Here is a 22,842-nt window from a genome sequence, read left to right on the forward strand (position 1 = left end):
AGCAGCAGGATGACTTGTGGTTTTCTTCTGCTCCTGGAGGCAAACCTGCTCTTCCCGCAGCCCCTCGGAGTAGAGAGGGTGTGCATGGGGCAGGTCCTGCTACAGCAGAGCTTGAAGCAAAAATAAAACACGTGAATTGAATGTGGTCCCCAGAGGCGCTGCTGAAACACTTCTGGGGAAGTTTTGAAACGAAGGGGTCTTGACTGCACCCCACTGAAGACTGACATCCCCCCGCAGCTCCTGCAGAGGATGGCAGGCCAAGGCCGCATGACGCTTCTCTCCACTCAGTGGCAGAGTAGTGAGTTTTTCCCAATCACTCCAAAGGAGAGGCCCATATGGATGCCTTCTGGATGGAGCCTCCCCAGTCTGGAAACAGTTCGGGTTGGGGCCGGAGCACAAGCTGGCCATCCATCTCAGCCTCCTGGATGGCTGAGGCTCTGGCCACACAGAGCACGTGGCCTCTAGTTTTTCGGTAGTCTGAAGTCAGCTGGCTCTGTAAGACGAAGGTGGAGCCAAGTGACGTAATCTGGTCTCACTGAGGCCCCTCGCGGTCATTTTTGGTAGACTCTAAATAAACAAAAATTTTGAGGACTTAAAGATGATGTGGTGCAGTAGGTTTCAAAGTCCTGTGGAAACCAACAGAGTAAGAGTGGAGAAAAACAGGGTTGTTGGGTGTCACCGAGTGCCAGGCTCTGGGCGAAGTGCCATAGGTACGTTTGCCATTCAGTCCTTGCCCTGGCCCTAGGAAGCAGGCAGACTGTCATCCCTTTATGGGGGAGGGAACTGGGACACAGAGAGGGTTTAAAGAACTTGCCTGAAGCCCCAGGTCTAGGAAGTGCTGGAGCCTAGTCAGTCAGTTCTGGACCCTAGAAGCGGAGCAGTTCTAGGGAGGGGACTGCCCTGCCCATCTGGCCACCCTGTGTCCTCATCAAAGCAGCCTCCGAGGGGCGCCACAGAACCTCCAGGACTTTGCGAGGAACCATTAGAAAAATGACTGATCAACCCAACACCCCCTTCCAACCACTGGCTCCTCCAAACCACGCTCCCTCCAAGTCGCCCTGCAGCCTCTGCTCACACCCCTCCTGTGGCAGGCCCTCCACCTCCTGGCAGAGCTGGCTTCATTTCTGCACAGCTTTCAAAACTCCTCTTTCTGCTGAGATGGACTTGGCCTCCCTATCGCCTACCCGCTAGACGCAATCCTGTTCCCAGAAGCCCCACAGGCCAGGCAGTGCCTTCTGCCCCACAAGAGCCTCGCAGAAAGTGAACAGAGCGGCTAAGGGGCCGGGGTCCTTTCATGACTAGCGAACAGACCTCCAGTCCCCAACTGTTTATGGTGGATACCATGACCAAAGGGAGCTTTTTAAAATGCAAATTTAACCTGTCATGCCACTCTGATTTTAAAATACCCAAGGCCTGCACATCCTCTTTAGGATAATGACCAGCCTTCTGTCGTGGCCTGCAAGGCCCTCACGGCCGGGACCCGCCGACCTCCCTGACCTCCTCGCCTTGCCCCTATCTCCTCCCCGACCTTGTTCCCGGCTCCAGCCACACCGGCCTTCTCTCCAGCCTCAAGTCGGCCACACTTCCTCACTCCCTCCCACTGAGGCCTTTGCATTTGTCCTTTCTCTGCAAGAACATCCTCTGCTTCTCCTTCTTCACTCGTTAATGCTGCTCATTCCGAGGGTCTCAACACAAATGCCACTGCCTCCAGGCTGGGCCGGGTTCCCCTGCTGTTTGCTCTCACAGAAACCTGCTCTTCCTCCCCCAGGGTGCTCAAGTGCAATTGTACGCCCACTGGTGTGACCTTTACTGTTCATTTCTGCCCTCCTCAGTAGACAGTAAGGTCATAAGGGCAGGGACCGTATCTGCTTCTGCTCTGTCCTGGCCAGCACAGTGCTTGGCAGGTGGACGGTAAGCTATAATGAATGAAGGAATGGTTTCAATCCCTTCGCCCTGCAGTCACCATCCCCTTCTGAGAAGACTGCTTCAGAAAGCTGGGCCTATCCTCCACCCAGATCAGGAGGTAGCAACAGCGTCCCCAAACCGGGGCGACCCTGGCAGATAAGAATGATCTCCCCGGGTGGAAGACAAGACCCAGGGCCAGGGGATCCGGCTCACCTGGCTCTGCAGGCCTGGCTGCGGGCGAGTCCATCACTTGGGAGCTCTGATTCCGTATCCCTCCACAGGGCAGCCGCCAGGTGTATTCTGGCTGCAACAAAACCAGCACTTAGTAATCAAAAACCATACTGGAAAAGTATGGTAGCAGCCACCGTGCGGGAACAGTGCTAAGTCCACATTAATCAAGTATCACTGAGTCCTTACAACAACCCAGCCTGCCATCCCCACTTTACAGGAAAGGAAGCTGAGGCTCAGAGGGGTTGAGTAACTTGAAGAAGTTTGTCCAGCTAGGCAAGTAGCCAAGCTCTGATTTGAGTCCAGGTCTTCATAACCCCGGAGCAGATCGCTTAAGTTCCACACGATACTCCAGTGTTTAAAGAAGATGCGTGGAAGGAATGGCCGTGGGTGAGAAGCTGGGGGAGAGGCCGGATTGGAGGCAGTGGTTGTTGTCCGGGTAAGAGTGGGAAAGCCTGAAGGGGCTGTGACAGAGGCACCAGAGAGGATGGGATGTGTGACAGCAGCTCACTGGGGACAGAATGATAAGCAAGGGGGAAAAAAGCAAAAAAAAAAATAGAAGAAAAGAGAAAAGGAAAGGAAACTGAGAAGGGAAAAGAGAAGGAGAAGCAAAGGGAGAGAATGGCTGGTGGGGGCCTGGCACCTGGTCACAGGTGGAGGTCACGTGCTCTGGTGCCCCGGGCCTGGCTGGTTGGAGGGAGCCCTCCTTCCTGCCCCGCTCCCTTCCTCGACCTCTTCTGTCCCACACCAGTGACCCAGAGCAGCCCAGGGCTGGAAGTCCTGCCCCTGCACAGCAGGCCGCACCCCACAGTGATGTTCAGATGGGCCGGGCCAAGGATGCGCTTTCTGACCCGGCACTTGCCCTTTCCCTCTGGAGTGTGTCTGGGTGGTCTGTGTGTATCCTGCAGTGAGGGAGGGGCACAGACTCACCAGATGGAAGAGGCGCGAGTTGGGATGTGGGGGCGGGTGCTCCATGGCCGTGGGGGGAGGAGGGTAGCGGATCTGGGACCAGTCCTCAAAGCCGTGGTGCGGCATCATGGGGGGCATGGGCGGGTAGGCGTAGGGGTAGGCCCCGCAGAGGTGCTCCGGGTGGGGCTCCACGTGGTAGCGGTCTGCTGAGGTCTGCAAGAAAGACTGACATCTGGTTCTGGGCTGTGACAGGCTGTACAAGCCATCCCCAGTGACACCCATCCCACCTCCCCACCTCTACTTAGAATCTCAGTTCTCTGAAGACTGGCACGTGGGCATGGAAGGCTGGCACACGGTACAGAGCATCAACCATGATGACAGTTAATGCGTCCTGAGCACTTACTCTGTACCAAGCACTGTTCTAAAAGCTCTGCCTGCATTACCTCGTTAGTGAGCTGGATACCTGTGCAAACAACACCTCTCCCATCAGACTGTAGCTTCCAGGAGAAGGTAAGACAAGCTAAATGCTGCTTTCTCCCTCAAGCCTCCTCACCTTTGCTTTCCTCTTCTGCTGTCTGAGGGCTTCTTTTGCCTTTTCTTCATCTTTGAAGGCTTTTAGCTGAGACAAGGAGGGAAGGGGAGAAGACTGTTGGCACAGGCACTTCCTAGCCAGGCCTGGATCCAGGCCTAGCCAGCCCCAGGGTTGACCGGCCAATGCACGAGGCCTCCACTCTGGGCTGTCCTGCCTGGCCCAGCCCTGGGAAAGGGCCCAGGGGGGCGGAGTGCAGCCCAGGCTGGGGGCTGCAGGTAAGGCCTGCTCCTTGTACGTGGTCTGAACACAGGTCAGGAGGGCTTCCTGTGCTTCCATATTAATACCTTTTGGTTCCAATCTGGGAGAGAGTGGGTGGCTTGGAGTTAATTCCTAAATTTGCTCTTTTGAGGCATCAAAACTGATGATGGAAAATCAGAGCTAGAGGTCAGAGAAAGGAAGGGCCTCTATGAGGGACAGAGAAATGTGGCAGCAGAGCTGGAAGGAGAATGAGTGAGTGTCCTGACATCCAGTCTCACCAGGGACCTTCCAATCCAGGGCCCCCGCCCCACGAGGACAGCCAGCTGCCCCTTCTGTGGTCCAGCTGCTCTCACCTGGGCGTTCGACAGGGTGACCTGGGCCTGCAGCTTCTCCACCTGCTTCTTCAGCTCTTCCTTCTCCTCGTTCATGCGCTCCCGGTCACTGCGCTCCCTCTGGAAGTCCTCCTCAAAGATCTTCACCTGAAGGGGCGGGGGTGGGGGGTGGGGAGGAGGGGCAGCTCTGGGTGAAGGCCCGGAACCCCAAGCCTCCTGATGGGTGTCAGACATCAGAGCTGGCTTCACCCCATCTCAAAAATCCCTGTGGGGAGGGGAACAGGCGCACCTCCAGCCCCCCACTCTCAACTTTAGACAGTAGTTCTGGGTACCTCTATTTTATGTTCTGGGCTTCAACATGGGGCTCTATTGGAAAAAAGGATCCATGGCTTACAAAAAAAAAAAAAGGTTGATAGCCATCAACCAGTCCAATCCTCTCACTCTGCCGAGGCCCACAGTGAGGTGGAGGCCACAGAAACAGGTATGAGCGGAGGACTGGCATCCTGGCTCCGAGAGCAGGGGACCCACACACCTGTCCTAAGGCTTGAGGGGTGCCCTGGCGCGGAGCCCCGTCTCCGCTTCTGCAGTTTCACTTTTTACTGCAGATCAGGGAGATGCTAACCAGGTTCGAGATGATTTAAAAGGACCCAAAGCATGGCACCAAATAGCACAGAAACACATGAGGGAGCCAAGACCTCTTCCATTTCCTTTCAATCCTCAGTGTCCCTCAAGGACAAAGTCTCCATTTTATGCTACTATGTCTTTGACAGCTTTCTAGTACTTGTTAATTTCCCTTAAATGAAGGGAAAGAAGACTCAAGTTCAGAGTCTTCATCAGGCAAGAGTATCCAGTTAGAGTTTAATAGCACTATTTTGTCTTTACTGCATTTACTGCTTGTAGTTACTTTTTTTCTTTTTTTTTAATGGAGGTACTGGGGATTGAACCCAGGACCCTACGCTTGCCAAGCATGCGCTCTACTCTTCCACTGTGCTATTACCCTCCTCCCAGTTACTGTCTATTTATGACAGATAATAAACAGGTTTTCCCATTTATAGAAGAAATCTGAAGTTCCCTTTTAAATATATTTAATAAATTTATTTTAAAAATTGTTTTTAAAATACTAGGTAAATAACAGCACAGCTGGAACACAGAGATGGTTAAATCATGAAGGTGGTAGGGAAATGATCTAAATGATGAGAAGGGTAAACCTATAACCAGACAGGGGTCCTGGCCGATGGCCAGAAAGTGGACTACAGATTACAGCTTCCACGTGATTCAAGGCCCATCCTGGGCCCTCAGGAATGCTCCAGCTCCACTGAGCACCTCCTGCCTGCCCTCTTCCCTAAGCCTCACCTGCTGTTTCAGCAATTCGTTCTGTGTGACCAGCTCCTGCTTCCTCAGCAGGCCTCCAGCTCCTTCCGGGCTCCCAAATGCTGTTGGTGGAGATGCTGGGGAAGCCTGCATGCTCAGTGCTTCCTCCAGGGCCTGGGATCAGGAAGAGAGGAGATGAACTCATCACCAGAAGCCCCTAGAAGTCAGGCCCCACTGGCAGGGTCATCCTCTGGGCCCCCTTCCTCATAACAATAACAATAACAATAACCACCACTATTTAGTAAGTGCTACCTTGTTTGTACACACACATCATTTCATTGAATCCTCTCCATAGTCCTCTAAAGAAAAGATTGTGACCATCATCCCCATTTTATGGATGTGATAAGTGAGGTTCAGAGACTTCAAGTGATTTGTTCAAAGTCATAGAGCAGTAAGTGGCAAAGCATGGATTCAAAGCCAGCATGTGCTCTTAACCAGCAGTCTGAACTGGGGTCTTTATGTGGAAAGGAGAATCTCCCCCTCTCTGAAAAGGTGTGATTCAATTCTCAGCATCCAGACCTAGAAAGAATACTAAGTCCTTTGGGGGCAGAAGTGTCAGTCGCCTTGACAACTGCCTGCCCTGAGATTCTTCAGCTTCTGCAACCCATTCCCATCAAGCCAACCCCTCCATCTCCACCTCTTCTGTGGTTAGATTAGAATGGATTTTAATTTTGACTTAATATTTTACCTTTCCAACCCTGAAAATGGCCTGAAACATCACTAAATAACATTTTGAAAATTTAAAAAGGACCCCTATTTTATCATGTTCACAAAATACTTTTCCTTACGTAAACAGTGTGCTCACGTCCTCTTAAAAGTTTTCCATTAACTGGGTTTCTCCCTCAACCCTGTTAACATGGTGCTTGAGAACTCTGGAACACCTCTACAGACCGGCCACCCTCATCACCACCTGGACTTTACTCCCTGGACAGGGGACTCTGCTGGCCACGCGTCAGCGTTGCTCACAGTGCCTCCCTGGACCGTGGGGGAGATAAAGGAAATCCTCCCCAACTTGGACTTGGGCCCCACTTGGTCCCTCAACGTCCCCAGAAACACGAGGAAATTGCTGAGCCAAGAGTAAATTCAGGATGCTGTGAGGGGAGGCGATGGCTCCACGTTATCCTCCTCCTCCTCCATCTGCCCTGTTTTTTAGATGAGAAGACTGAGGTCCAAGGACAGGGAAAGCCTTGCATTAATCATCCCCACCGGCATCTGCCCCAGATACGCCACAGAAACCTGGAGGGCAGCAAACCTGCCTGGGGCATCTCTACAACCAGCACCACGTACAATACTCTGCCTGGATTTACACCCCTAAATCCCCCAGCTTGGGACAGGTCACTCTTTTCTCTTGAAAACAGGTCCCAAGGCCCCAGACTTGGCATCATCAATGCTTATCAAACACCAAGACCAAACAGAGAGGGTTACGCCAGCACGGCTGGGGCCCAGTGAATGCAAATGAGGAGGCAGAGGGGAAAGGTAAGACACACAGGAAGGGAGGAAAAGCTGAACACCAACTCAAAGGAGGAAAAGCTGAGCCTTTGGAGAATGTTTCCTTTTAAAGCCCCTCCTGTCAGCTCGCTTCTTTAACCCCTGCAATGGAAGGTGGGCAGGACTAGCCTGATCCCAACTAGGGTTCAGATGGCAAAACTGAGGCCCAGAGAGGTTTGAGGGGCTATAAGCTGGGACCAGAACCAGCCCCAGCCTGGCCCGGCCTTTCCGCCCTTTGCCTTGGCTCAGAGCAGAGGGTTTCTGCTTTACCGGGCCCCCCCCACACCAACCCTGGATCCCCCTTCTCAAGGGCAGGAACCCCAGCCTGTGCTCATCCGTCCCCTTCAGCAAGCTTTTCCTGAGCACACGCCGGGGCGGTGCCCTGGTGAAGAAGCACACCTCCCAGTGCTGGACGGGCAGACAGACCATCAAGACACCATCACAAGGAAGTGCTGGAAGGGGTGTGAAAGGAGCTGCTGGTGCTTTAGGCACATGGAACAGGGAGGCGGGGGGACCCGAAGGAGACTCGGTGGGGAGGGAGGCCTCACAGCGGAAGCAGCACCAAAGTGAAACCTGAACGATGAGCAGGCGGCACGTTGGGGGTGAATAGCACGTCCAAGGCCTGCAGGGGAGCGAGCACCGGCTCAGCATGCGGGAGGGGGAAGACAGATGGTGAGGACCGCAGGGCTGCAAGGAGGCCCTCAGTGCCCGCGCCCTGACCCAGGAATCAGCCCTCCTGAGCTGAGGGTCCGGGGACACCGCCATAGGGCGGGCATTGCAGCGGGGCTTGGGGAAGCCCTGCCTGCCTCACGGAGCAGGGCCGAGGTGCCCACCCTGTTGAGCCGCTGGATCTCCTTCTCCTGGTACTCCCGCTGCCGGGTGAGTGGGCTCAGCTGATCCTGCAGGTACTTGACCTTCTGGCGCAGCTCCTTGGCCTCTGCTGTCAGCTGCTCCTTGTCAGTCTGCAGGGAACACAGGGCTGGTAAGCAGCGGCCCTGGGCTCTTGACTGCCTGCCCCACCCCAAAATGCAGCCATGCCTCTCCTCGCTCTCACCCCACAGTCCCCAAGATTTCACGCACAAGGCTCTGGTGAGAGCGGTAATGTCCGCACAGTCCTGTCTTCAAGGAAGAGGCCGCTCAGCTGAGTGAAAGGCCCTGGGTTCCGCCACTGGCTCCTCTCACAGCGAGTTGAGCCCTCAGGCACTGTCACAGCCCTTTCTGGCCTAAGCTCACCTATCTGCCATGGACAAGGGGCTCATAACATGAGTCATGGATGGGCTTCAGGAGGTCCGTGAGCTCCCAAACTAAGAACAAAATTTTGTGCAACTTTCTAGAGAAAAAAGCCATACTTTCCACCAGATTAACACAGGGGTCTTCTATGATGCACAGAAAGTGATAAACCGAAGGTCTCCAAAGGTCCTTTCAGCTCTTACGGTCTCTGAGCCCAGAGGAGAAAAGGCCCTCAAAGAAATAAACACAGCATAAGGCAAAAAGGGTTCCTCCACAGAGAAGCAAAGTACCGTGAGGTTACAGAGAGAACACTAAGCTGAAAAGAAACCAGGGCAGGCTTCAAGGTGGAAGCATTGACTCCATACCTACTATGGAACAATCAAAGTGCTTCACTGCAAAGAGCCACAGCTGGAATGGCCCTTAGAGGGCATCAAGTCCTAGCCCTTTTATACAACAGGAAATGAGAGGGGCAGTGACTTACTCAAGCCACACAGTAGCTGGGGCTAGGCAAGAACCCAGGTCTCCTAATTCCGGGGCTCTCTCCCCCCTTGCAAGCCAAAGGAATTGTTTAAAATAGAAGAGGGCAGCACGCTGCACCCCCACACTAAACCGTCTACTTTTGTGTGTATATGAGATAAGAGGCCAAGAAAGACACCGAAATGGTACAGTGGTTACCACTGGGGAGGGCCTGGAACTGGGGGATGGAGGTGATGAGAGGAGATGGCCCAGGGAACCTCTCACTGTACCTGTATCATGTGGACATTTCATACCTATGTATTCACAGCATGTGGACTAGGAGGTGGCCACAGGGGTTTGTTTTCATCCCAGCCTTCTGTGACTTTTAGTCAATATTCTGCAAGCTAGCTGGTGATGTGCTTCCAGCCAGAGATCACTCAGGGCAGACTTGGTCCCATCTTGTGGGAGTCGTTGCTGACTCCCCAGTTAAGAGGCTCTCGGGTCAATGTGGCCTCTGTCACCATGTATCCTTATCCACAGGGCCACACTTTGTCGTGAAACATCCCACCTTTCCCCCAGCTGACAGGGAAGTGTCGGTGCCAGGGACTTGTCTCACACCCGGCGTGAGCCAGAGCCCGGCTGACAGGCCAAGGTGTGACTGTATACTCGTGAGAAAAGACAGGGAGTGTCCTCCCGAACATGCTTCTCCAAGGGACGGGGCGGTCATCAAGGCAGGCTGGGTGATAAGGCCCCTGGGTGTCACATGCTGACGGGAGGGAACTCTGAAATGCAACCTATGTTGGAAACGGCCATTTCTAAGTCAGGGAAAAGCCCGGCCGGTGCCCAGTTCTCATGAAGGAGAAGACATCGTGACATAAATAAAATCTCCAGAGAGTCTGGAGGCCAAATGGCTTTTCCTGAAGGGCCTTGGCTGGTGTCAGTTACTCACAGGACAGGTCAGATGCTACTTCTTCAGGGGACCTGCTCCTGGGCACCCCCCCAGAATGAATCCGGTCCCCCTTTATGCCCTCTCCCTGATCCCTGTAACTTCTCCTGTGTCATAGTTAACACACTTCTATTCATTTGCTTCTGTAATTAAACGTTCCACATCTCTTCCCCTGAGAGCGGGGCTGAACTGCTCACCGCTGAGTCTCTGTGCCCAGCACAGCGCCGGTGCATGATCTGCTGAATGATGAAAGGGAGCTTGTCTAGTGCTGGAGCCCCTCCCCCACAAACAGCAGACCCCACAGAAAACACCCAGAGCACCCACCCCATCAAGTGTAACAGCTGAATCCCTTTTACATTCGTGTTTCCCTCTAGAGTTCCCTAAAGATTGTAATCGAACAAAGAGCTCTTCTGTATGAAAACAAGAAAAAAAAAAAAAGAATAGCTAATTGAACCCCCTCAGTTTTCAGATGGGAAACTGAGGCACAGGGAAGGGACATGCTTTTGCCTTGGGCCACACAGCCCTTGAGCACGAGAGCCAGAGCCGGAAGCCCGGTCCCCGCCTCCCATCCCTGCTTGTTGACTCCACTGAGCTCCAGGATGACAAGGAGGGGACAGCAGGCCCCCGGAGCTGAACCTGCGGGGCCAGCAGTCACACTTGCCTCCTCCATTTCAATCTTGGACTTGGCCAGGAGGAGCTTGCGGTCAAAGTCACGCTGCTTCTGCTCCCGCTCAGCCTCCAGGTCAGTCACCTGCTTCTGCAGGTCCGCCAGCTTCTGGCGCAGCTCGGTGATCTGGGTTCAGAGGCAGAGAGACAGAGCGTGTGAGGGCCGGGGTGAATGTCCAAGGTTCAATGGCTGCTGTGAGGGAAGCAGCGTGCAGAACGCTGGGGAGGCCCCGAGAGCCCAGCTGAGAAGCAGGGGGCCAAGCCTTGAGTTCCCGTCACCCCCACACTACCTTCTGCTCGTACTGCTGCTTCATGGACCGGAAATGCTGGTCCCACTGCTTGTTCACTTCCAGCAGCTGCGGGGAAGACATTGGGGTGCGCAGGAGGTGAGCAGAGAAGGACCAAAGAGAGCCAACTCCACCCACACCAGCTTCCCAGGTGCATGGAGCGTGTGTGGACGGTGGCTATGCACACTGCCTCCATCCTGCGCTTCTCAAAAACCTGCCTCAAAGGGAGTCACTTTTATCAACCACCACATTCTACCACTGCCAGGAAAGGAAGACTAGCACCAAGGCACAGAAGCAGTACACAATTTTGGTGTAGAATTATGGAACACACACTCATGTACAGGGTAATATGGGACCATGTATTAAAACATCAAGTTCTGCTTCTATTTAGCCAAATAATTCCACTCTGAAAAACGTAACCAAGAGAAGCACTTGCACAGGTGTGTAAAAAATACGGGCATTGCTGATCATCTCAGCAATGTTTATATTGCAAAAAACAAGAAAACCTAGAGGCCAACGTGAGCATTGGAAATAAGTTAAGGAAATTATAGAATAAACAGAGAAGGGAGGACTGGGGAGCTCTTCAGAAAGTCAAGTGTCTAATACATTGCCTCTGTTCTAGGATGACACTAAGTATTTGCCATAATCTTGATATAACAACAATCCTTCAGGGAAGAAAAAAGAACCTAACATCATTAAATAGATAAAATAATGGGAAAGGGTATTCCAATTTCAGAAACGTTAATATATGATATAAAGTATTCAGAATTAAAGGAACAGAGAGTATGTTTTATATATAAATATCCTCAAAGATAGAGTTAATTCTAAGAAAAGAAAGGAAAAAGCAATCTGTAATGCAGTAGGTGTGATATCATTTTTACAAACATTATACACTAGTAAGTACATAGCCAAAATTGAGGCATATGCAGTTAACTTTTTCAACTGTGGTCATCCCCAGCAGGTGAGATTCTCGATCTTTTTATAATGAGCATTATATTACTTTAGTAATCAGAAAAAAATATCTTAACAGCAATACAAAAATAAAATAAAAATAAATATGCACATAAACAAAAGACCAACAGAACCTGACTCTCAAATGTGCTGGAGGACCAGGGAGGGCAGAAAGGCCCAGGGACTGGACAAGCTCCTGAGCCGTGTGGAGAGGAGGGGCTCAGGGAACAGAGATGACCAGGCCTCCACCCTGATCCAGAAATACCAGTGCTGGGAGACGGAGGAGGAACAGGCAGGAGATACAAGGGAAGAGCCCCAACTTCTGCAGACTCCCAGCTGATTAGAAGCAGTGCTACAAGTAGGCATGGGCTCTCTCTGTCTGTGACAGTCTCTCCCTGAACCAGCTGTGTGGTGACAGATGAACCCCAGACTCCCCTTTCCTGATGCAGAAACTTGCCTCTTATCACAACCTCTTTCCACCATCCAGGGTTTACCACAGGAGCCTTTCTAAATTACCCCCTCAACAATTTTAGACCATGTCCCAAATGCCTCCTCCTCAGAGTGACTCCTGTAGGCAGGGGGACTTATCAAGAGACAAGAGCCCAGGGCAAGGCAGCATGTCTCACCTGTGGGCAGATGGCTCAGCGGTCACCATGGCAACCGGTCATGGTGACCTGGAACTAGCTGGAGCCAGGAGGCCAAGGAAGGCCTTTGCCCCGCTGGTCCCAGGAGGCAGGAAGGGTGTTTCCTGACCACCACCACCCCGTCCAGCCACCTACCTCAGTGCGCTGCTGCTCCAGCATCCTCACCTTCTTCTCAGCCGCACCCAAGGCCCCCACCTCTGAGATTTTACCTGCTGTCACACTAGCCTGAGGAGAAGCACAGAGGCGCCTTCAGCAAAGCCTCAAATAACAATTCTCTCACCCATTCAGTGCTCCTTTAAGGCTGCCCAGCCCTGAGACCCAGCCCTCTGTCTCCTGCCTCTGTACCCTCCCACCCATCAGGACACTGCTACACATCCCAGCCATGACTGAGTGCCTCCAGAAGACATGGAGATCACTATTCCCCACCCCTGATGGCAGGGCCGCCTAGGCTCTTCCCTCCCCCTCCCCCCTCCCCCCGATGGCCACTTCTTTCCCTGCCCAGGCTCTAGTTCTAAGCACTGCCAGCTGCCCTCCCCTTCCACTCCCATCAGCCAAAAATCCTCTGGCCAAGGAGGCCAGTGTTACATGTTTTTTTTTTTTTTAAACATTTTACAAAATGTTTGCTCTTTAATTTTTTTTTAAAAAGATACACAAATAAAGATGTGTGTGCATGGGTGATGAATACATGGATTTCCTGGCTCTGACCTCTCAGAGGACCCAAAGCAACGTCACTGCAATGGCAGTGAGCACAGATCTTGGTTTCTAAATGCCATTCTCCAACTAAAAGAAACAGGGCTCCCTGGAGAAGTGGTCTATTTCAGGGTTGGGGCAGGGAAAATACAGTGAGTAGGAAACACCTTACAGGGCCAGAAAGTAAGGATGTGCTTGGTCATCAGAATAATATTAAGAAGGAGATGGGCGTGTCACATGGGCAAAGGGGACAACCTGAAAAAGCTTCGTATCACCAAAGCTGGAAAAACGTGAACGAGAAAATAAATCGCGATTGTGTTGGATTATAAACCAAAGAACAAAATAAATATCCTTGAGTCCGTATTAATAGAAAGAAATAGATGAATAAATAAATAAATGGGGGAGAAGGAACAACTCCTCTTTACAGGAGAGTTCCAATGAATAAACAGAAGGAATGAGGGAAATACAAAATCGCCATTAGAATAGTTCGTAATAAAAATCACCGCCAGTGAGATCCCCCAGGGGATGCCAAAATTAGTGTACGGAAACAGAGGACACCTGCAGCCTCCAAGTTTCTCCTCAAAGATAAGTATTTGTTTTAAAAGAGTAAGTATCTGTTCATTATAAAGGGGAAATCGATCCCTTTATTACAGAGAAAACTGACAAGACACTCCTTTAGTCTAACGACCAAGATTAACAGTAAATAGACACAGTGACGTCATGTACCCTTGACATGATGCAAGATGTCACTCCCACAGTCTGCTCGTCCAAGTCCAAAACATCAGCCTCAGCATGAGAAAACATCAGGTGGTCCTCAGACTGAGGGACATCCCACAAAGTAACTGACCGGTGTAACTCAAAAGCCTCAAGCACGTGAGAGATAAGAACCACTGGGGACTGTCACAGACAGAGGAGGCCAAAGATACACATGACAACTAAATGCAATGGGGGGTCCTGGATTCAATCCTGGTACAGAAAAAGGACATGAGTAAAAACTGGTGAACTCGAATGAAGTCTGTAGCTCAGTTCACAGTCCTGCATCCGTGTTCCTTTCCTGGTTTTGATTAACTGAACCACGGTTACATAAGATGTTAAGGGGATGGGGATATGGGCACCCTCTGGACTATTTTTGCCTCTCTTCAGTAAGTTTAAAGTTATCTCAAAATACAAAGTTTAAAAAATTATTTTTTAAAATAAGAACTATTGAGGTGAAATGGCAGAACGAAGCTAGCAACCCAGACATTAAGCACCAGCTCTACCTCCAAGGCCCTGCATGATGTAGGCCAAGACTCACACCTTCTCTGGGCCTCGGCACAAGGAGAAGACCAGTCAGGATGGGCTCTGAAGGCCCCAACCTCTGACAGCCTGAGGGCCTGACAGCATCTGTCCCAGAGTCACTGCCCACATTCTATGTCCTGCCTTCCCAACCTCCTCCACACTCCTCTGTGGCTTTGGTGGGGCCTGAGTGCAGAACTTGTGGGGCTCAAGCGCCCCCTACAGGCTAAGGTCTGTAAGCACATCACAGAACCAGGGAGTAGGGGGAGAGGGAGGGCTGGGGGACGCCCTCCAGGGATCATTACCTCTTTTAAAGAAAGTGAGAGATGGGCCTGCCCCGAGAAGCCAGCTGCCTCCTGGAGGGGAGCTGTGCTTAGCCTTACTGGAGGAGGAGGAAGAAGGTGTGTCATGCTCCTGGGGACGCATCCCTAACCTCCACAAAAAAGAGGAGTCTGCCAACCTGGCTGCCGGCACCAAAGCTGCCATTAAAAGCAATGGCCAATGCTCACTGTCCACCACATGCCAAGTGTTAGATCTACTTTACAAATGTCACATCGCTGAATCCTCTAATCACCCTCTGGGGTAGGTGTTATTATCTCATTTTACAGAGGAGGAAACTGAGGCCAGAGGGTTTATGCAACTTGTCCAAGACAGACGCACCAACAAGAGGGAGAGCCAGCATTCAACTCATGACACTCCAGGGTATGGGCTTCACCACCGCCCACAATGCACGCCCCCTATGGGGCCTTCCTCCCTGGCAGGGCGATAAGAGCATCTGGCCTTTCCAAGGAGTCCAGTGAGATGAGCTGATGTTGAGGGCTTTGGGTGAGAGAAGGGGCCTGCCCACAGACTTCCGAGAAGCCAGGGGTGATTAGGAGAGTCGGCAAGTCACCTCCACAAGAAGGCAGGCAAAGCAGGCTCTGAGTTGAGGGGTAAATGAAAGAGGAGAGGGGCTTCACGGGCTGGGATTCAGGAGGCCATTCATCAGCATGTTGCCCACCCACCCCCAGTCTGCCTGAGAGCAGGTGGATATGGGAATCTTGATGACGTGATGTCACAGGCCCTTTCCAAAGCTCCTGCCATGGAGCAAGAGTCCCAGCCCTGCCTTCCTGACATGCAGAAGGAGGTCCAAATCAGATAATGGATTTGCAAATCCTAAGTAAACTCTCCATTGCCACATAGCCATGGATAATTAAGTTATTAGGATAATTGTTAGTATTACATAGATGTGGGGTTTGTTAAAGACGCTGAATCCTGCTGTGCAGCCGTTAAACCTCATTAAAGGGGGAAAACGTATCAGTGAAAAGGCTGAGATTCAGCTCTGGAAGGGGAAAGGCACAGACTTGGCAAGGGGACAGCCAGCTCCCTCCTGCTCAGGAACTGGATGTGAGCCAGTGCTGGGAGCAGCCACGCAGAGGGGGCAAGTCAGCCAGCCCAAGGCATTAACAGGCCCTGCAAGTTGGCCCACACCCTCCTCCCTGCATGTCAGAGGCCCCAGGGCGCAATCACAGGAGCTTAACAGAGTCCCCTCAGGGGCTTTCTCAACCTAACACCCTAATTCCACCAGGAGAATCAGAGTTAAACTGTTATTTACAGCCACCCTGTAAGAGATCTTGACAAACTGGAATGAGTTTAGGGGATATGCCCAGATCGCACAAATGACGTGTCTTTATGAGCAATGACCAAAGGAACTGCAGCTACTCAGCCTGGAGAAGAAAAGGCTTGTGGGAGCCACGGAGCCACAGTCCCCAGCAGCCTGGGCGCGTGCCCCAGGGGATGGGATGCTCTGTGTGGCTGATGGCAGAATAAGGGCCGAGGAGTGTAAGACCTAGGGAGGCAGACTGTCAGGCTGACTAATGACCAGAACCTTTTAACAGTGGAAGTGGCTGCAGCAGGAGGAGGTGAGCTCACGTGGCTGGAGGCTGGGCAGTCGGGGTGCTGAGGAAGGAGCTGCTGACTACATACCTGTGGCTGTGGGGCTACCTCCTTCTTGCCCGCACCTTCCAGCTTTGGTGAGCCTGGCCGCCCGGAGGCACCATCTTTGCCGCTGCTCGTCAACAACTTCTTGAGCTCCAGGTTTTCCTCCCTGGGTTGGAGGCAGACAGAGAGGTCACACTGCTGGCCCTGAGTTGAGGGGGCTGGGGGCCTCGGACCTACTACTCATCTCAGTTGCAGGTGAGTCCTGGGGAGGAAGGCAAGTGCCTGAAATCTGCCCCTTAGGCGCAACCACAAAGGGCATCCTTAAGCCACTTTGCAGGGCTTCCCTAGAAGCCTCTGATTCTCACCACAGGGTTTCCCCAACTGTGGGATGTCTGAACACGTGAGATCTTCAGGATGCACCCACGCTGCATTAAATAACCCTGGACCACACTCCTTGAAGAAGTGACACCCTTTCCAACGATCCTCAGACTCCCTGTGTAGAGCACGCGAGGCCAAGTCTCAGTTTGGTGCTGCAGGTTTGGAGCACCTCTCCGGTACCTGCTAGTCTCCTGCGTTAACAGAGAAAGCGCAGGTTTCAGGCTCAGAGACTTCAGTGGGCAATCAGCCAGAACTAACCACCATCCCTCCAACTTCACTGCATTTGTTGTTGGAGTTATCTTCTATTTACTGCAGGTCATGCTGGTTTTCATTTACTCTAGTGCAAGCTTTCTTTATAATAATTTTAAGTAAAAGCATGATCCAAATTAACGTGAATTCTTGAGTAAATAATAGGGTGGGTGATACAAGGCATAAGAAAAACGGTGATGTGGATTCAGGTACGATTGAAATATAGAAACTATTTCTTCATATTCTATTTGTCAGCTGGGTTCCCACACAATAAAAGGAAAACAGAGAAGTAAAGTGGCTTTCCCAAGGTCAAACAGTGGGGACTGGCCCTCTTGCCTCCTAACCATGAGTCTTTTCTCCAGCCCTGGTTTTTGGTGGAGTCATTATGGCTATAAAACTCCAACTGCTTGGCCATCCAGGAGTCAATCAACACATATGGCCTGGAAACCGCACAGTGGTAGTCTCACACGACTCCCTCTGGACCTCCCTTGGCCTCGGTCTCCCTCTGCATGATGAAGGGTTTGGCCCACATAATCTCAAACGGCCCTCCGAGCTCTGACAGTCAAGATCAGTGCTTCTCAAGTGCCATCCTGGGCCCACCCACATCATAATCACGGAGGCCCACTGGAAAATGCAGATGCCCAGGCTTCTCCGCAGGCTCACTGAACGAGAATCTCAGCACAGGAGGAAGGGGCGGGGAGGGCAAACTTGTAATGCCTTCCCGGACCCTCGGTGGTCTTGATGCACAATTAAGACCCAGTAGCCTAGATGAGCAACCCCTGACTGTTCTCAGGAAAACAGCAAGACAGGATGGTGACCGGCAGGGGGCAGCAAAGTCCTGCGCCCTCTCTCCAACAGCCAGCCCGCCCGGTTAACAGGCTGAGGGCGCAAGTTCCCAAGGATGGAGTGTACCTTGTATAGACCTTCTAAAACTCTCAAGGCACTTTATAAACAGGTACTCTCCAAGGTATTAAAAGAGCCAGAGACGAAACACCAAGGTACCCAAGGAGAAGGAACAAGAGACCTGACATCCAAAGCAGGGCCCTGGGCACAGACCTCAGAGCTCTCAGCCCAGAAACCAGAGCCACGCACCACCGCCCTCCTCCTGCCCATCCGCTCCTCACCCCTTCCCTGAGGAGCCTGGACTCACCGCAGCCTCTCAGCAGCCTGATCCCGCTGTTCCAGGCCCTTGTCCAGCTTGGCCTTCAGGGCCTCATTCTCCTTCCGAAGCTGCTCACACAGGGTCTGCGGGGCAGAGAGGGAGACGGGGGTAAGGTAAGGGAAGGGGTGCATCCCAAATCCAGCTTGGTACTGGAGGGCAGGGGAGGAATCATAGCTACACCAGGTCCCAACACAGCATCCCCTTTGCATGGCCTCAGCCAATCCCTCGTGGGACAGCAGGAGCCATACCATGAGGCCCATCCAGGCTCCTCTATGCATCCTCTCCGTCAGGAGCTAGCCGTGAGGATGCCTGATCAAGAATCAGCCTAGGGGCCTTCTGGACTCCCAAGGCAAAAAGCATCAACCCTCCTCCTCCTTCACTGCTGTTCCCACAGCCTGAAATGCCCTTCCCCACCAGCCTTCCCCTGACTGACTTCTACTCCTACTTCAAGTCTCTGCCTAAATGTCACCTCCTCAGAGAAGTCCTCCCTGACTCCCACATCTCAAGTGAGTCAGGTCACCTCCACTGTCCTCACTCACAGCCCCTGCTCTCACCCTTCTCTGTACCTGTGATAATTAGAGCTAAAGAACCAGTGGTGGTGCTACTTTCTTAATGCCCACCCCCCACCCACTGCTAGTCCATGAACTCCCAGAGGGCTGGGACCCCCTCACCACTCTCTTGTCCTAGGGATTTCTGCCAGATCCCCAGCCCAGGGCCCAGCACAGCTTGTCATTTAACTCCACTGCAGGAAGACTGAATGGCTAAATGGCTAAATGAATAAATGAAACAGGAAAACCCGAGTCCTAGGAGGCCTAAAGCCTAGTGAATTTGGAGAGCGTGCGAGGCTTCCGGGGTGAGAGGTTGTCAGACGGCAAGTCGGAAGACAGGGCACTTGGTCAAAACCTCACCAGTTCCTCGGTGTGGCTCAGGGTTCCCTCGCTTCTGAGTCACAGTTCCCTCCCCTGCAAAATGGAACACCTGCTCCTTCCCTCCCCCCTTTCAGGAGCTGTGAGGACGAAGAAGACAGGAGGAGTGCAAGTGACTTGTGAGCTGCCAGGCACTTGGTAACACCTGAGGACTCGCGCCTGAGTGCAACGAGGTGGGGGGCATGGAAGACAGGGACCAAAGCTACACACTTGACTCTGTTTTAAAGGTAGGCTAAATGCAGGTGAAATAATTTGCAGGAGGTTGTACCGCTATTAAGAATCACCACTGGGCTTAAACTCCATCTGGCAGACCCTGAAGAGTGCCTCCTTCCCCTGTGACGAAGGAGCAGGGAAGGGAGACGGCAGCCTGTAAGCTGGGCTGGGGGCACAGACATTCTCCCACATCTATTTCCCAGGCTCGCCGTGATCGTGTGACTAGTTCTGGCCAATGAAAGGTGAGTGGAAGGGACAAGTGTCACTTCTGGGCTTGGCCATGCACAGTCCTCTGGTCTCTTTTTCCCAGAGGCTGCCTCATATTCCAAAGGGCACAGGACAGTGGGCCTCTATGTGACTGTGGAGCAGAAACAAGCCCCAGCCACACAGAACGTGAGGGAAAACTTTTATGTTACCCAGGGAGATTTCAGAGTTGTTTGTTTCCACAGTAAAACCGAGCCCCTCCTGACCAACACAGGAGAGACCTGGGAAGGCTGAATGAAGGAGACAGCCTGGAACTGGTGGGGACTCAGACACGAAGGAAGAGAAAACCACTGTGACTGGCTGCAGTGCCCAGCAGAGGCCTTGTGCCAAACCTGGCCTTGGAAGTGCTGAGTGAACCAAGAAACCAATCAGTGTATGAATGAGGGGGAACCGGATTAATCTGCCTCCACCCACAGGTTGGGCAAATACCCAGGATGCCATGGCCCTGGGCAGGGCCTCCAGGGAACAGAACGCCCTGCTGTGGTCACTACAGGAGGCCAGGACAAGGCCTCACATGCTCTCTGCCCTTCCAGGCTAGAGGGCTACTTCCTCCGAGTCTCTGGGCAAATGTCCTGGGCACAAAGCAGCTGATAGACAGAATACATCACAAAGGTCATCACTTTCCACCAAAGGGGCTAAGAGAGCTCCTCTGTGAGTTCCTTTGTTCACATTCATTCATTCGTTCATTCACCAAATGCACACTCAGCACGTATTAAGTGCCAGACGCTGGGGTACAGTGGTGAATACACAGACAAGGTACCTGCCCCTCTTGTGAGCTTACATTCTAGCAGGGAGCACAAGGGGAAAAACACAAAGTAAGTAAACCGCTTAATAAAATAAAATTATTACAAACTATGAGAAGAGCTAAGAAGGAAACAAACGGGAGTCTGGTATAAAAATAACGGGTTGGCAGGACCCCTTGTATGAGGCCTGGTATCAGTCCTCATTTCAAAGCTGAAAAGGAGACACTCAAAGTCTGGGCAGTGCACCAGGTTCACCTGCCCAAAGCTCAGCCTTGACATCCCCGAGCCTCGCCGACAGACAACTGAAGGCTGTCTCCCTCAGCCTGGCCCTCCAGGCTCCAGTCACCACTCCCAGCGTAGCCCCTCATCTGTCTTCCGCCTGGACACCCCTCCTGCTCTTGCCGACCCAGGCCCTTCCCAAGGCTGCACACAGCTAACACCTCCCACCACCCATCAACTGGTCACTCCAATGTTACAGACATGAGTGAGACCACAGGGCGGTGACTGGCACAGAGGAGGGAGGAAGGCTTCCAGTTACAGCTCTGTCACTAAGGGGACAAGTGCTCAGGGCCTAAGCAGGCCCTCTTGGAGCCTCAGTTTCACCACCTGTGAACCTTTCCCTACTCCCAAGCCCTCGAGGCTCAGATCCCCTTCCCAGTGTGGATGCCCAATCACCACAATATCACTGACCACTTTTCAAGCACTTACTATGTTCTCAACGCTACTAGAGGCTTCATTTAATACTCACTGCAGTTCCCTGAGGGAGGAAGCTCCAGACCCATGTTACCGATGAGGACATTGAGGGACAGAGAGGATAAGTGACTTGTTTAAGGTCAGAGAGCAACAAAGAGTCACTGCTGGAACCAAGGACCAAATGGCCCAAGGCCTGGCCTGGTCTAGGAAGAAAATCTGACTTCATTCCCATTTTCGTAACAGGGAGGGTTATGAAAGAAAGCTCCCTCTCTTGGGGAGGCAGGTTGGGATGGGAGTTGAGAGCATGGGCTTTGGGACATGACAGATCAAAGTTCAAATCCCAGCTGCACCATCTACTAGCTGGGTGACCTCAGGCAAAAAAAAAAATCACCTCTGAGAGCTATGGTGGGAATAATGATGGTCCTACCTCAGGGGTGAGGCAGACATACGAGAGGCCATCCTCTGTCCCCTCTCTCCCCACCTGTATGTGAAGAACAAGAAGGGCCGAGCTGCTGCCGACCTACCCACAGCCAGAGCCTCACGGGTAAACCCAACCATGAAATTTGCATCGTCCACCCCATTATTTCCCAATTTCCTTCCTCTTCCTTGTCCCTTCCCACAACTTCCTTACCCTGCTCACCATCTTGAACAAGAAGCCCAGGTCGGGCCCCCAACCTCACCCTCAGAACTCCCCGAGGAACCCTGGACTCCCCAGCAGAGCTGGAGGAAGCGGAAGGGGAACCACACAGCCCAGCGCAGCCCAGGCCACCCTCCCCGGCCCGGCCTCACCTGCAGGATGGAGGTGCGCTGCTCGTTCTTGTGCACCTTGGAGGCCAGCCGGTTGAACTCGAGGGCCATGCGGCTCAGGTGCGTGAAGAGCTGGCTGCGGTCCGGCTCCTCAGCACACACGCTCAGGGTGGTCTCCAGGCGCTGCAGGTGCAGCATTAGGTTGCTGTCCTCGTGGGGCAGGGGGCCCAGGTACTGCGGGGTGGGGAATGCAGACTGCTCTTCAGCACCATCTGAGTAGGTGACACCAGCCATTCCCCCTCCACTTCCCCGTTCCTCATGACTCAGTTTCCCCCCATCCCAGCTCAGCCCGGGGAAATTCTCCAGTTACGCAGGTTCCCTGTCTGGGGCTGAGTCACAGGGCAGGACCTGGGACTCCCAGGCCACTGGCTGGCTTACCAGTCGTGGAGCCACCTGCCTCCCACATTCAGGCCTTGCCGAGTGCCTGTGGGTAGATCACTTGTCCACTGGGCCTCAGAATCCTCAGTTACTAAATGTCCACGCCCCCTTTCTGCCCTCTGACCACACAGGGTCCTCATGCAGGTGAACTGACATGAGAAAGCAGGGGCCCAGGAAAGGGTACCCCTCCACGTGCAGCCCTGCTCCTTTGGCTCAGGGATTGTGGGCCAGGTTAAGAATCCTAGCTCTAGATAGCTCAAAGGACCCCAAACTAGTAGAAAATAGAAGAAAAGAAGCAAACCCTGGGCCAGATAGTCCAGTCAGAATTCATTCTCTCTCTCCCTGTCTCTCTCCTTTCCATCTCTCCTCTTTCTAGAACACTCTCACCATAGACAGGGCCCAAGGTTCCACAGGGGCACCTGAAGCTGATGGCATCGAGCTCAGTTCACCTCCCAGGCGTCCGAGGCCCCACCTTCCCCTGCAGGAGCCCCCACACCTCCTTGTGCTTCATTCCCACTGTGTCCCATCTGCTCGTCTTTCCCAGCCCTGCCCGTTTCAGCTGCTCAGCAGGCCTCCCCTAAACATATATGGGAGCCACAGGAAGTGAGAGCCATGGGGAGCCTCCGCTTTCAGGCTTGGAAACCAATGTACATGGAGAAGGAACTTGTCCAACGTCGCCCGGTGAGTCAGTCAGGACTGGAACTTGGGCTTCCTGACTCCCTGTCTCATAGTGACTTCCCGCATCTGAGCTCTGCAGCAGTGGAAATGCCCTGACAGCCACAGTGGTGTTCAGTGAATGCCTAGATAATATTGTTAGCGCCTTATTCTAACAGATACCGCTGCTTCCTCAATTCTGCCTTCCTTCCCCACTGCCTCTTTCCACGAAGGATCTGAGGTGGCAAATGATGCTCTATTTAAGCCTCATAAATTGCCTCATCCCT

The 22,842-nt window shown here is 52.7% G+C and overlaps 1 protein-coding gene across 9 annotated transcripts in view; it reads right to left on the minus strand.

Moving 5' to 3' along the window:
* Window positions 1-317: 317 nt before the first annotated feature.
* TNIP1 (TNFAIP3 interacting protein 1) overlaps window positions 318-22,842 on the minus strand; it is a 46,956-nt gene continuing 24,431 nt past the window's right edge. For 4 of the 9 annotated variants that reach the window (XM_045506719.2, XM_074360947.1, XM_045506725.2 and 1 more), the window contains 13 exons: window positions 21,506-21,697; window positions 17,866-17,960; window positions 16,134-16,254; window positions 12,339-12,428; window positions 10,612-10,677; window positions 10,317-10,448; window positions 7,857-7,985; window positions 5,518-5,649; window positions 4,186-4,311; window positions 3,596-3,661; window positions 3,064-3,255; window positions 2,119-2,209; window positions 397-567 (listed from right to left, as the gene is read on the minus strand). In XM_045506719.2, the coding sequence (XP_045362675.2) occupies window positions 533-567; window positions 2,119-2,209; window positions 3,064-3,255; window positions 3,596-3,661; window positions 4,186-4,311; window positions 5,518-5,649; window positions 7,857-7,985; window positions 10,317-10,448; window positions 10,612-10,677; window positions 12,339-12,428; window positions 16,134-16,254; window positions 17,866-17,960; window positions 21,506-21,697 (1,467 nt within the window). In that variant the 3' untranslated portion in view covers window positions 397-532. Of the gene's footprint in view, window positions 627-2,118; window positions 2,210-3,063; window positions 3,256-3,595; window positions 3,662-4,185; window positions 4,312-5,517; window positions 5,650-7,856; window positions 7,986-10,316; window positions 10,449-10,611; window positions 10,678-12,338; window positions 12,429-16,133; window positions 16,255-17,865; window positions 17,961-21,505; window positions 21,698-22,842 lie in introns of all 9 variants that reach the window. The other 5 variants (XM_074360942.1, XM_074360946.1, XM_074360944.1 and 2 more) reach the window with 5 other exon arrangements.

This window comes from Camelus bactrianus, chromosome 3 (genome assembly GCF_048773025.1).
Source record: "Camelus bactrianus isolate YW-2024 breed Bactrian camel chromosome 3, ASM4877302v1, whole genome shotgun sequence".
NCBI classification, from domain to species: Eukaryota; Metazoa; Chordata; class Mammalia; order Artiodactyla; family Camelidae; genus Camelus; species Camelus bactrianus.